The 14,439-nt window shown below is 48.4% G+C and overlaps 1 protein-coding gene across 2 annotated transcripts; it reads left to right on the top strand.

The window, feature by feature from the left end:
- The first annotated feature begins 1,033 nt into the window (after positions 1-1,033).
- On the top strand, positions 1,034-13,970 carry PPDPF (pancreatic progenitor cell differentiation and proliferation factor). 2 transcript variants are annotated; one of them, XM_079980149.1, is made up of 5 exons: positions 1,034-1,205; positions 7,642-7,732; positions 10,445-10,519; positions 12,359-12,455; positions 13,518-13,970. In XM_079980149.1, exons 2-5 carry the CDS (start codon positions 7,678-7,680, stop codon positions 13,630-13,632), a joined length of 342 nt encoding a protein of 113 aa, XP_079836275.1. In that variant the 5' UTR covers positions 1,034-1,205; positions 7,642-7,677; the 3' UTR covers positions 13,633-13,970. The 2 variants fall into 2 exon arrangements, with proteins under 2 accessions (XP_079836275.1, XP_079836274.1); XM_079980148.1 differs by having other exon boundaries at positions 12,359-12,473.
- The last annotated feature ends 469 nt before the right edge of the window (positions 13,971-14,439 follow it).

Raw genomic sequence — 14,439 nt, 5'->3', positions numbered from 1 at the left:
TTTTTTTAATAAAAAAAAAAATCAGCAAGAGCAGAAGATTAAAAACAGCATAAAACCAATTCTACCAATGATTAATTAAAATGCCTGACAGCAAAAATGATAAGGGCAGTAAGTCCCAGGCAAACGTCCCATGCTTTGTGCTGATCAACTGGCCCTCACACCTGCCTTGCCTAGGTCTACAAAACCAGCTCCACCTCCGAAGGTGAACTTGACACCCAGGCCGACTGATGTGGAGGAGGGACCCTTAGGGTCCCTTACAACTGTACTGTTTTCTGATTCTATGATTCACAGTAGCAGCAGCACCGGCCTTTTGAACTGCACCTCAAAATAAGGTTCTTTTTTTTCATAGGATAGTCCCAGAATCCTGGGAACGGTAGTTTAAGGGTGCCAGGAAGTATAGCTCTGATAGGGCTAAACTACAACTCCCAGGAGTCCTTGGGAGAAGCCAACAGCATGCTGAGGATGTTACCCTTTTTCCGAGTCCAAGGCCACGTTCACACAATCCCCTTAAAGCAATATCCCAAACTTGGCCCTCCAGCTGCTTTGGGACTACAATTCCAATCATCCCTGACCACTGGTCCTGTTAGCTAGGGATGATGGGAGTTGTAGTCCCAAAACAGCTGGAAGCTTTGGAATGGCTGACTTAGTGTATGGTGCTCCACCCCCATCCCCGAAAGAAAAAAAAGAGATATCATGGGAACTGTAGTTTATCCCCACCATTCCGAGCACCTTTAACGAACTACATTTCCCATGAGTCTTTGGGGGAAAGCCTAGTTCTTTTCATTTGTGCTTATTAACAGAAGCTGCATTCGTGGTTTCCTTCCCAATTTCGCAAGTAAGGTTGCGCGCAAACGGCGTTTCTCCTATTGTTCGCTCGGAAAAGGCGAGGAGGGCAGACGCCGCAGCCCAGCCCGAGTGTTTCACCCCGATTAGCTCACCCGACCCTCCTCTCCGCCCCGTTTTGGGGATGGAGGCGTCACCTGAGCTGACGTAGCCAGGCTGGCTGACCCTATATAAAGCGCCGCAGCGGCAGTCCCAGCCCTTAAATCCATATACGCCTCGTGTGTTTTTTTGTGGACGTGGAGTGTACTCCCAAAATCTCCTTTGCAAATGGGCTCCGTCGCCTAGCGTTTACTCCCCTGAGCCAGGTCACCTGTGGTCTGAAGCCGCTGGGATTTTGCTGAGCGAAGCGTTAAGTCTTAAAGGTAAAAAAAAACCCTTTTCCCTCTCTCTTCCTTTTCTTTTTCTGGCCGCCATGTAGCAAGGCTCTTCTGGCTCGAAGATCTGTGAGCTTCCGCCGTTTAATTTTTTTTTAAAAAAGCATATTCATCTTGGGGCATGAACGCTGCGCGTAATTGCGTGGATTTAAATCGCTTGCATGCTGTTATTATTTATTTCACACACCCCCCCCGACAATTCAGTCTGCTGAAGCCTGGAAAAAAAAATTCAGAGGAAATCTTCGCTTGCTTACCTTTAGGGGTTTTGTAATTTATTTTTATTTGAAAGCTAGTTACACGCCTGCTTAAGGGCCGTCTGATTTTAAAACCTCTGACAAGTGAAAGGTGGGCTGGGGGGAACCATAGGTTTGTAATTTCGCTAAGCACACTTTGCTGGAGAGGCTCGGTTCGAAGTACACAGCGACTCAGAAAACACCACTGAGGTCAATGCGACTTGCCCGCATGCAAGCGGCTCTTAATTAGGTTTGCAGCAGAAGAAGCCCTTATTGGAGGCGGCGGCGAGACGTAGTTCCGAGCAAGACCCGGCTGTTAAAAGCGCTGGAGAAGTTGTGAAATTCGAAAAACGCCGATCTGTGTTGGCTAAAGCCAGCGCCTCGGGTTATGGCGGCTTGTTCGACTGCTGCGGGGGGGGGGGGGAGAGGACCTTTGCTCTATAGCCCCTGCCAACTTTTAAAATGTGTTGATGTGCTGAAAAGTGGGAGGAATGTGCGGATTTCGATCGTTCAAGCAGTTAAGGGAATCGCTTCGAGAAGGGGGAGATTTGTTTTGGTAAACCGTCAGGGCGTGATTGTTTACTTCCTGACGGTGCATCCGCTGCGAACAAAGAGTGAACGTTCTACTCGCTTGACGAACGTTCTACTCGCCTGATGAACGTTCCATTCCCGGGTCTCAACGTTCCATTCCCTGCTCTCAACGTTCCATTCGGGTCTCCGCCCTTTCTCGCGGCTTGCAGACCACCGCCTTATCCAGAGGGGAGGGTGGGGGGGGCAGCGTTGACTGGAAACCTTTTAATTTTATTACCTGTAACCCAGTTGCCACCACTCGGGCCGTAGTTTTCTTTGCGTTTTCTCTCCCTCTGGTGGGACTTAAATACAGTATTTATCCGTTCGCTCCTTTGCAATCCGCCGCCTTTCGCTGGCTGACAGCTGTGCAGTAGACCTGCCCCTGCATGTGGTGGCTTTGTGGCCATATTGGCTGAGAGCAAACGCTCGGGGCACCCACGCCAAAATTCGGCTCATTGTTCGAGCTTTTGCATAATTCCTTTCTACATCTGTTTTCCCCCCCGCCACCCTCGCTTCCTCCTCCGTCCCCCGAAATGCTGTTTCAGCACGCAAAAGCGAGACGCGCCCTGCTTGTGTCTTTCGATTGCAAAGGCTGGGGGTTGAGGAAGGAGGTTTCTATATGTGTAGGTTGCAGCAAGCCAGTTCAGTCCGGATTTTGGCTGCTTGGCTGTGGAAGACTTCCCCCACCCGCTAAACGCGCGCACACGCGCACACACAAGAGATAGGAGACAATTCTGTAGAAAGGCACAAAGGAACGGAGGATCTGTTCACCCACACTCCCTGAGTCAACTGAATGTGGTGTTGAGGTCCCCCACCCCGCAAAAATCTCATTTATTTTACTTGAGGTAGAGGGAAGAGTTTAGCGTGTGTTTCTGTCTCGGAGTACATTTTTGTAGCCCAGAATCTCCACTTGAAAGGAACTGGGAATGCGCGAGTCTGTTCTGACAAAAGAGAGGAGTGTGTGTATGTAAACTGGTATAAACCAGATCTCTGATTTCCTGTTGGTGGTTTTAACTCATTTAATGTCATGTGTCCTCTGCTTTTTACCAAAACAATAGACGAATAATGTTCCATGTTAGTCTCTTGGCTGGTTGATAGTTTACAGTGTGGTAACATGCAAAAAAAAAAACCCTAAAGTTTAAAAGGGGGGGGGTTAAAAGTAAAGGAGATTTCTACTCTTGCAGAGAATGGCTTTTGTTGGTGCATGTAAGGGCTTAAGAGAAGTTTTGCTTATTCAAATCAACGTCTGGGACCACATCTAGGGGAACTCAGTGGGGCTTCTTAATCTCCCAAGGTCACAGGGACAGACTTGACCCCTTGCCCAAAGAGTGCACCCCCTTTTTAACTTTTTTGGTTTGTGTGTTCTACCTTTTTTTAACTCTGCTTTCAAGTTGACTGTTTACAAAAATGTAAAACAAATAGATATGAGGTTTCTATTAATAAAATCTGCAATGCAACAAAACATTATTTTCTACAAGTGAAGGAATAATGCTGTTTTAGTCCTATGGAAAAAGTAACGCCCTGCATTTGGGGGGGGGGGGCTAAGGGAGTGCCAAAACAACCCCAAATAAAGTTTTTAAACTTACCGTATTTTTCGCTCTATAAGACGCACCAGACCACAAGACGCACCTAGTTTTTGGAGGAGGAAAACAAGAAAAAAAATATTCTGAATCTCAGAAGCCAGAACAGCAAGAGGGATCGCTGCACAGTGAAAGCAGCTATCCCTCTTGCTGTTCTGGCTTCTGGGATAGCTGCGCAGCCTGCATTCACTCCATAAGACGCACACACATTTCCCCTTACTTTTTAGGAGGGAAAAAGTGAGTCTTATAGAGCAAAAAATACGGTATTTTCTCTGTGTCCACAGGGAACATCTTAGTCTGATTTGTGTGAGCCCTCCATGTAGAAAAAACTTTTGCTGGGGCTGTTGGGAGTTGTAGTCCAGGCACCCCGAAACTCGAACCTCCAGATGTTTTGGGACTACAACTCCCATCATCCCTAGCTAACAGGACCAATGGTCAGGGATGATGGGAGTTGTAGTACCAAAAAAACATCTGGAAGGCCGAGTTTGCCTAATCCTGTTGTAGTCCAACAAGGTTAGGAAAGGGGTTCTAATGAGTGAAATTATATCGAAATATTACATTCTAGCACTAGCACATTTTCTTTGGTCATATTTACATTATAGGCTTCCAGAAGAATAATGTCACATCAACACCGTAAAGCACATGGCTTCTCCCCAGAGATTGTTGGGAACTGTAGTTCTCCCCATAGAGCTACAATTTCCTGCACCCTTAACAAACTGCAACTCCCAGGATTCTTTGGGGGGAGCCATGTGCTTTAAATGTGTGGTGTGGCTGAGCCCCCACTTTCTTCACTAAATGCAAACTGGTAAATCAAGAGGCAGCATTGGGTATTACTACAAAAATCCTACCATCACCACATCCTTGAGTTGGGTTCAGGGTCTGAGCTTGAATCCAAGCTTGAAATGTTCAAATGTTTTTTAACTACGATGCAAGCCAGCCAAGATTACCAAACGGAGTGCTGTTTTCTCTTTTGTACACAGCAGGCTAATTTTTCTCCTGAGTTGCCCAATGTATTTTGACCGTTTCTTGTAAGATAGCCCAGACCTGATGAAAAGGTTGCTAGGAACTGGTAGCTCTTGCCTTTTGAGGAAAAAAAAAGAGTTAGCCAAATACTATATACAGACAAAAGTGTCAGTTTAATTCTAAACCCAAAATATTGATTGGCAAATTTAAAATGTCATGTAAAATTAATCCCTGCTGCTTCTTGGTCTTCTTTCCTCTTACCCCATGTTATTTGCACTTTGCGGCTGATCGTTCCTTCTGCTTGCTCCTGGGCGCAGGCAGGAAACGTGGATAAATTATAATTATTTACTGAATTTATATACCGCCCTGTACCCAGGGGGTTTCAGCGTGGTTCACAGAATAAAATCAGGGTTGAAAACCACAAGATAGTAAGGTAAAGGGACCCCCTGACCATTAGGTCGTGACCGACTCTGGGGTTGCGGCACTCATCTCGCTTTATTAGCCGAGGGAGCCTGCGTACAGCTTCCGGGTCATGTGGCCAGCATGACTAAGCCGCTTCTGGCAAACCAGAGCAGCGCATGGAAACACCGTTTACCTTCCCGCTGGAGTGGTACCTATTTATCTACTTGTACTACCTGCTTTCGAACTGCTAGGTTGGCAGGAGCAGGGACCGAGCAGTGGGAGCTCACCCCGTTGCGGGGATTCGAACCGCCGACCTTCTGATTAGCAAGTCCTGTGGTTCAACCCACCGTGCTACCCGCGTCCCGCAAAACCACAAGATACCTAATAACAATAAAACTGCAGACCAATAGCAGAGGTTATGGTAAAAGGTACAGATGCAGAACCAAGCCAAACTGACAACTGTTTCTTCCCCCACAGAAGTTAGATTACAGGCAGCTTGCTTCTTCCCCCAGCAGTTGGCCGTTGTGAGCCTGTCTGATTTGGGAGGCTTGGCTGTGCCAAGCGTTCTGGAGTTTCGCTTCGGTCTCTGCCCACGTGCCATCATCTCCAACAACGCTTGCAGTTTTGTTGTGGAATGTGCTGCCGCAGCATGAAACCTCTGGCGAGCACTCCTGAAAAGGCTGCTCAAAGAGGTTCTTGTGTAACAAACCAGCTTCGAGAAAACCATGCCACGCAGAACTGGAAGCAGGGACCCTTCTCTCTCTTTTTTTTCTTAAAATTTTTATTCATTTTAAAAACATTTGTATTGTCATACATTTTACAAATTTCCATCTCTTATACAATCCTTTGGACTTCCTCTGATGATCTCCCGCCTTTAAGATTTTTCCTGCATTTCTTAAATTTATATGACCTTTAACCTCATAACTAATATCATCCTTTTCATTCAATAAGGCAATAATTCAAATTATTCCCCTTACAAAACTTCTTGCAAACCTACAAATCTAATCGAATCATCACAATTACTTTTCATATAGTCTGTAAATTTACGCCAATCTTCTGTAAATCTCTGGTCCCTCCGGTTTCGAATTCTTCCCGTTAGTTTGTCAAGTTCTGCATAGTCCATCAATTTCATCCTCCAATCTTCTTTCGTCGCTAATTCTTCTTGCTTCCATTTTTGTGCCAGTAAAATTCTTCCTGCCGTCATTGCATACAAAAACAACTTACAATCATTTCTATTTATATCAGTTCCTACAATGCCTAATAAAAATGCTTCTGGTTTTTTAATAAATGTATATTTCAACATTTTCTTCAGGCAGGGGCTCGTCTCATCCACTATAGACCAGTACAGACCCAGTTTACCCCATTCCCTGCAAACCTGGTGGGCAAACAGATGAGATCACTCACTGAGTAGCCTGAAACGAATATTGCCATGCCCTCCTCCGTGCTGCGTTTCTGACTCAGGTGCAAACTTAACCTGCACTCCTCCAGCCAGTTAGCAATGCTGGGGTGTGGTGAAATGTTCAGTGCCCTCCAGGGATGGGGAACTTCTGACGCTCCCGATTTTGTTGAGCTCCCGTCAGTCCCTGCCAGTGTGGTCAGGGATGATGGGAGTTGTAGTCTAGCTGCAAGCAGAGGACCACAGGTTCTTGGTGCCCACCTAGCTCACATGGTTTGGGCAGACAGCTTCTTTCATCTTGAGGAGAGCTCACACAGGTGGTCTTTGCCTGGTGGGTGGCGCTGTGGGTTAAACCACAGAGCCTAGGACTTGCCGATGAGAAGGTCGGTGGTTCGAATCCCCGTGACGGGGTGAGCTCCCGTTGCTCGGTCCCAGCTCCTGCCCACCTAGCAGTTTGAAAGCACATCAAAGTTCAAGTAGATAAATAGGTACTACTCCGGCAGGAAGGTAAACGGTGTTTCCATGCACTGCTCTGGTTCGCCAGAAGCGGCTTAGTCATGCTGGCCACATGACCCGGAAGCTGTACGCCTGCTCCCTCGGCCAATAAAGCGAGATGAGAGCCACAACCCCAGAGTCGGTCACGACTGGACCTAATGGTCAGGGGTCCCTTTCGTGTAAAGGGTAAAGGTGTCATGTGGCCAGCATGACTAAGCCGCTTCTGGTGAACCAGAGCAGCGCACGGAAACGCCGTTTACCTTCCCGCCGGAGCATTACCTAATTATCTACTTGCACTTTGACGTGCTTTCAAACTGCTAGGTTGGCAGGAGCTTGGGACCGAGCAATGGGAGCTCACCCCATCGCGGGTAGTCGAACTGCCGACCTTCCCTTCGGCAAGTCCTAGGCTCTGTGGTTTAACCCACAGCGCCACCTGCTTTTACCTATAGCCACTGATGCCTTTTGAAAAGCACGGCAGTGAATCTTGCCCTTTAAAGCGGCCTGTGCTGGCTTGGGACTGAGGGGAGTTGTAACCCCAAAAAGGCAGAGGGCACCAGGTTGGTTGCCATCTGTCTGTCTCGGGAAGCAACGGAGGAGTGCGCCTTTGGGGGTGAGCTCAAGCTGTCGGACGGTTGCAGCGCCTGCTGTGGCTGTAGAGACTGATAGGCGAGAGACAGGTTTTGTTGCAGCTGGGGCAGACCATCGCCTTTCTCCTCCCTGTGTTCTTCTTTCTGCACCAGGTTAAAGTCTTTCTCTATTACGGCTACTCTTGTTTTGTCTCGCAGGGTTTACAACTTGCACAAGAACGAAGACAAAGAAACATGGCAGCAATCCCGTCAAGCGGCTCCCTTGTGGCAACCCACGACTACTACCGAAGTAAGAATGGGGAAGGGGTGCGAGTTGCGCGGAGAAAGGTCCAGAGTGAGCCCTTGGCGTCTCCAGGACCTTTGGTTGTGGGGCTGGGAAATACTTGTGCTTTATGCCTTGTAGGAGTCAGTGCTGTAGGTCTAGATCAGGGTTTCCCAGACTTGAGTCTCCAGCTGTTTTGTTTTTTTTTTTTTACTACAACTCCCATCATCCCTAGCTAGCAGGACCCAGTGGTCAGGGATGATGGGAATTGTAGTCCCAAAGCAGCTGGACTACTCTAATGCGGGGGTCAGCAAACTTTTTCAACAGTGGGCCAGCCCACTGTTCCTCTGAACTTGTGGGCGGCTGGACTATATTTTGAAGAAAAAAATATTAACAAACTCCTATGCCCCACAAATAACCCAAAGCGCACATTCTACTCATGTAAAAACAAACTGATTCCCGGACCAGGCCGGATTTAGAAGGCGATTGGGCCAGATCTGGGCCCCCGGGCCTTAGTTTGTCTACCCATGCTGTAATGGTTAGGGTGTTGGACTTTGAACCGACGAGCTGTGCGCGCGTCCGGGCTGAAGGCGTCCGGCAGGCAGCGGCTCACCGCGGTCCCCGCGCGTCAGGGCCGTGGAGGGCGCGCCAGGCAGCCCCTCCTCACAGCCCCGCTGCTGCTGCTGCAGCTGCTGGGCCATGTTGCATTTTCCTCGCCTCTCTGCCCTCCTCCTCCTCCGGGCAAGCGGCGTCGTTTGGGTGGCAGCGCCAGCGGCAACTCGCCTCAGATCACCTGACATGGACCTGCCGCCGCCGCCGCCGCCATGGCTACCTTACCGTAAGTACCCCAGCCCAGGCAGCAGCAAGAAGAAGCTGGCAGCGGCGGCAGGTTAGGGGTTAGGGGCGCAAATTACTTGCCTTGCCCCGGGTTAGGAGGCACAAATTACTTGCCTTGCCCCGGGTTAGGGGGCGCGAATTACTTGCCTTGCCCCGGGTGCTGACAACCCACGCTACGCTGCTGGGTTGGGGGGGAGGAGAACTATGTACGCCAGCCACCTTGAGCTCCTTAGATGAAAAGGGTGATATATAAATGTAATTGATGTAATTAATATATATATAAATGTAATTAACCCGAGGTACCACTGTAATGATAACAGTAAATCACCATTGGTTCATGTAAAGGACCTTTTTATCATTTTAGAATAATAATAATAAAAGACCCCTGTTGGTAGGCTATTTTATTGCAAGACCATGATGCTGTGGGCATCCTGGCTCTTTCTTAATAGCCCCCCAGCGCCCAGAAATGGATACAGGCTGGCTAGAAAATACTATCCGTGCATTCACCACAATCATGCACAGATAGCTTGTGGAAGTGGGCAGGCGTTCCTATGACTTGCACCGGAGTGAGTCTGGAGCAGGGAACAAATCAGCGATGGCCAAACTTGGCCCTCCAGCTGTTTTTGGGACTACAACTCCCATCATCCCTGACCACTGGTCCTGTTAGCTAGGGATGATGGGAGTTGTAGTCCACAAACAGCTGGAGGTCCAAGTTTGGCCATCCCTGGAATAAATGAAGGGAGAAGAAGACATCCGCTTTCTTCCTTCTGCAAACCTCTCTGGGTGTCTTGAATTACGCTGCTCGCGGGGGCCGCTGCTCAATCCCAACACACACACACACAGCCCTGGCATTTTATTCCCTTCAAGGGAACCTTCCTAAACATTGGCGCAGAGGAAAAAGGCGCTGTGTTGGAGCCGAGCCCCCATAAAAGGTCAGCTCCAACGGTTCTTCAGCTAAACAAAGCCTGTGTGTGTGTGTTGGACAGGAGGCTGAATGTTCTCCTTTGTCTCTCTCTCTCTCTCTCTCTCTCCTCTCTCTCTCTCTCTCTCTCTCTCTCTGGGCTCCGAGCCCAGTGTGCTCATCTAAAAGTGTAGCAGGGAGGTGGGGTGGAGGTGGGGTCCCCTCTCTGCTCCACTTCTGAGAACTGCAGTTCTTTAGCCAGCAAGACTTTTGAGAGAAGCTGCTGTTTGGTTGTGCAAGCCAAACGCTCTGCAAATTTGCTGTTTGTCAGCAGGCAGTGCTCCCAAAAGAATTTCCCGTTGCTTTGACCATTGCTTCCAGTGGAAGTCCTTGCTAGAGACAAAAGTAGAGTCCGGTCTCTCCTTCCTGGTTTCAGAAGGTCTTCCCACGAAACGCAGCACTGGGGGTTGGAGCCACACCATACTTTTAATGCAGATTTAAAAGCTCACAGCTCCTCTCAAAGAATCCTGGGAGCTGCTGTTTACCCCCTTGCAGAACTACAATTCCCAGCACCCTCACGAAGCAGCTCTGACATGGATGTTCACGCCGTGCAGGTTGGGAGGAGGACTGGGCAATGTATTGATATATCATCCAAAAACGGGCTTGAAGTCCATATCGTGATATCCGTTTTGTAATTTCGGACCTGGCGATATATCGCAAATCGTGTGTTTGTGTGCTGCGCAAAAATCTCAAGTGTGGAAAGAGCCGTGAAGCCAGACGATGCTTCTACGTAGCTCCGTCATTTCAGACCTCGTGATACGTTGGTATGTCATGAATACCTGGCGACGATATATCACGATGTTGAAACCCAGATACAGCCCGTCCCTGGTTGGCAGCATGGGGAGAGCTCCGCTGCGGTTTGCGTTATTCCTGCACGTCTCCCGGCTGCAGCAGGAACTGTGGTGCGTGGTGATCTAATGGGGCGAAAACATGTCTTGCAGGGCGTCTGGGTTCCACTTCCAGCAACAGCTCCTGTGGAAGTGCAGAGTATGGGGAGGTGATCCCTCACCATCCAGGTCAGTATCTTTGCTTCTGAGGGTGTCGCCTTTGTGGGGGACGGTCCCGGGGCTGCCTGCAGGCTCGTTTTAGGGTGCATATTTGGTTTCTCTGAAGCGCTGGCTCGGACCGCGATGCCTTGCTCTTTGGCCTCTGCTCTTGACAGGTGTACAGGGACGCGGGTGGCGCTGTGGGTTAAACCACAGAGCCTAGGACTTGCCGATCAGAGGGTCGGCGGTTCGAATCCCCGTGACCGGGTGAGCTCCCATTGCTCAGTCCCAACCTAGCAGTTCAAAAGCACGTCAAAGTGCAAGTAGATAAATAGGTACCGCTCCGGCGGGAAGGTAAACGGCGTTTCCGTGCACTGCTCTGGTTTGCCAGAAGCGGCTTAGCCATGCCAGCCACATGACCCGGAAGCTGTACGCCGGCTCCCCCGGTCAGTAAAGCGAGATGAGCACTGCAACCCCAGAGTCGGTCATGACTGGACCTAATGGTCAGGGGTCCCTTTACCTTTACCTTGACAGGTGTGGGAGCAGAGGCGGTTTTAGGGCAGTGCCACTAGGTGCCCAGGCACCACTTGCCCAGCTTTGGGAAAAGGGGGTGGCAAGTTCTGGCAAGGTCCTAGAGTCCTCTCCCTTCCTTCCTAAAGCAGGCAAGCTCTTGCTGGGCTTTGGGAAGGACGAAGGTGGGCTCTTAAGACCCTGCCAGAGCCTCATACCTGCTTCCCAGGCTTTGGGAAGGGCTGGAGAGGGCAGCAAATTTTGGTCTCGCGCAGAGCACCGTATCATCAGGGTCTGCCCTTGGTGGGAGTCCTGTGGCCAGGGGTGATGGAAGTTTTAATTCAACAACATCTGAAGGGCATGGCTTCCCCATCCTTGCAGTAAGTTCAGGGCTCTTGTGGAACTCGGGTCCAGGATACCTTAAGGACCGCCTGAGCTTTTGTATCTCAGATCAGTCTCTGACATCATCTGGAGAAGGGCTGTTAGTTGAAGCTCAGCTGTCTTCCACTACAAGCCAGGCATTTTGTGTCTCTGGTCCCATTCCTGCGTAACATTCTTCCAGCAGAGATTCATAAGGCGTCCTTGCTTCTGCTCCTGCTGAAGACTCTTTCATGCCCATGGGCAAATGCTGCCATTTAAAACCTTTTGAGTAGCCGGCAATTTTAACGATTGCTTTTTTTCTGGTTTTATATTTTGTCGTGTGCATATTGCTGTACAACACCCTGATTATATATATATATATATATATATATATATATATATATATGCTTTTATGAAATATTTTTAACTTTTATTAAATTTGCATGCTGCCTTTCATCCAAAGATTACAGGGTGGTTCACAACATAAAAATACAAAATGAAAACCCAAAATGCATAATAAAATAAACTAATAGCCTCCCTCCCACAGACACATTTAAAAGACCGTAGAATGTTCACCATGCCAAATGCCTGGTTGAAGAGAAATGGTTTTTGTCTGGTGCCTAAAGATATGTAACAAAGGCAGCAGGGAGCCACCACTAAAAAGGCCCTGTTCTCATGTTGCCACCCTCTGGACCTCTTATGGAGGAAGCACACAAAGATGATGATCACGGGGTCCAGGTTTGTTCATATGGAGAGAGATGGTCCTTGAGGCATTGCAGTCCTGAGCTGTTTAAGGCTTATTGGTTAAAACCAGTACTTTCAGTTGGGCCCGGAAATTAATTGGCAGCCAGTGCAGTCAGGCCAGGGTTGATGAAATGTGCTCAAACCGTCTTGTTTCGGTGAGCAATCTGTCTGCCAAATTCTCTACCAGCTGGAGCTTCTGAACATCGAAAAGGAGTCCCCATTTTCTGACCGTGACACTTGTGTGCATTCTCATAGGTCTCCCCAAGTCTGACCCTGGGCACTGGTGGGCCAGCTTCTTCTTTGGAAAGACGACCCACCCAGTAATGACGACCCACCCAGTAATGACAACTGTGTCGGAATCCCCAGAGAAGTAAGTGAAATTGTGCCGAGTTTGGAAATGGAATATCGTGTGTGTGTGTGTGTGTGTGTGTGTGTTTGGATCTGAAGTGAGGATGTTGGGAAATCGTGAACAGACGTGTAACTGGGATAGGAGATGTGGGAAGCTAATGTTTTCTCTGCCCCACTGTTCTTCACTGTGTAACTAGCTCAATCCTTGTTCTTCCTGTCTATATACTTTCTAAATGGGTAGATTAGTATTTGGGTTAACTTTGGAAAATACTTAAGCATTGCATTATATTTCCAAACATTGGCATATGGTCCTATATGGGGAGGGGTGGAGTGTGTGCAATGTGAAAGATTTGTATCTGTTATAGAATCAGAGTTGGCAGGGAACTCAGGGGTCATCTAGTCCAACCCCCTGCCATAGAGGAACCTCAACGAAAGCACCCATGAGAGATGGCCATCCTAACTCTGCTTTTAAACCACACCACGCCCAAAAAGCTGGGCGAGAGGGAAGAATTGCGTGCAGCGCAAGTTTCTAGTCCCCTATTTATTTGTCTTATAAAAACGAATCCCCAAGCAGAGTACAACAACAACAACAAAAATGTGTAGTACACACTAAAATTAAGCAAATGGTAACAGTAATAAATCAATAATAACAAAAAGCATACGCTCTTTGCACATTAAACTCACAGTAGCTAGTGGGGAGAGTTTATCCCTGGTCAGGCCAGCATAGACATTTCTGGAGAGAGAGAGAGAGAGAGAGGATATTGGATAAATATAATTCAAATTAAGTGGGTTTGGGCTCCTGAGTAAGCACATTTAGGATTGCCCTGTACGCTTTCAGGGCAAGTGGGCTACCATACTGCTTAATCGGTAGAGTGTGAGACTCCTAATCTCAGGGTCCTGGGTTTGAGTCATGTGTTGGCCCAAGGATTCCTGCATTGTGGGGGGTTGGACCAGATGATCCTCACTGCCCCCTTTCTGACTCTACAGTTCTGTGATTCTCGAGTGACGATACTGCCGTTCTGACCCTCCGATCTCTCTCTCCCCTCCCTCCCCTTTGACCTTCCAGCTCAGGCACTTTCCAGGTGGCGAACGGCATGATCACATGTGGCCTGGCTCAGGACGTGATGAGGAAGCGCCACGCCAGCGAGCCCAGCAAACCGAACGCGGGTCCCTCCACGTGAAGAAGCTGGCTCCCCCCCTGGCCAGACGCTTCTGGCTTGAACGCTAGGAGGCAGAGCCCATTTTCCACTCCCCTTCCCCGTAGAGTAGGGCAGGCTGCTTCGAGTACTCCTTAGACGTAGGTTTTTATAAAAGCAAGAAACGGCAACTAAAAAGGAAAAAAAAAAAAGAGAGAAATCTTCTGTACCATCCTTTTCTACAACTTTCTTTTTCTTTTCTTTTTTTGGTGCAGCTACGTCTTCTAACCCTTCCCTCCCCACCCAACGAAGCCTTGTTTAACACTTCATTCTTGTTTTGTACTCGTCTGATGGAAACTAATAAATCCTGTGCAGCCTTTAAACCGCTTGCGTGTGGCTTTGTACACTTGCGAACGGGAGGCGCAAGTTATTTCTTGCCCGAAGAACTTTAATAAGAAGAATAATTTTATTTGTATACCGTCACTCTGCCACTCTGGGCAGCTCCCAACAAAATATTAAAAACACAGTACAGCATCATACATTTAAAAGCTTCCCTATATAGTGTTGCCTTGTTATTAAGGAAACATGGTTTGACCTCTACATTTGAGAGGGACTGTAGTACAGGAGGTATCACAAGGTCAAAGACCCGCTACTATTTGTGAACTCTGATAACATGAGGGGCTTCTGTATCAAAGGAGTGGTGTGCAAGTTTGTTATGTCACAGAAACAACCGACCTCTCTAAAGTCAGGGAGTGAACCAAGGACCCAAACATCTGTGTGCAAAGCAGATGTTCTTCCATGGAGCTAAGGCCCCACTCTTGCAGTGCAAACTTGTCCCATTTTGGTTTCAAG

Source organism: Podarcis cretensis (genome assembly GCF_951804945.1).
Source record: "Podarcis cretensis genome assembly, chromosome: 6".
Classification (NCBI taxonomy): domain Eukaryota; kingdom Metazoa; phylum Chordata; class Lepidosauria; order Squamata; family Lacertidae; genus Podarcis; species Podarcis cretensis.
Note: the sequence above shows the minus strand (reverse complement) of the source record. Positions and strands in the feature narration are given on the sequence as shown.

Bases quoted from the DNA above. Each gene is read 5' to 3' on its own strand.
- PPDPF (XM_079980148.1), top strand. From the start codon at position 7,678: ATGGCAGCAATCCCGTCAAGCGGCTCCCTTGTGGCAACCCACGACTAC. The intron at 7,733-10,444 runs GTAAGAATGGGG...CATGTCTTGCAG, and splicing joins AACCCACGACTACTACCGAA to GGCGTCTGGGTTCCACTTCC. The intron at 10,520-12,358 runs GTCAGTATCTTT...GCATTCTCATAG, and splicing joins GGTGATCCCTCACCATCCAG to GTCTCCCCAAGTCTGACCCT.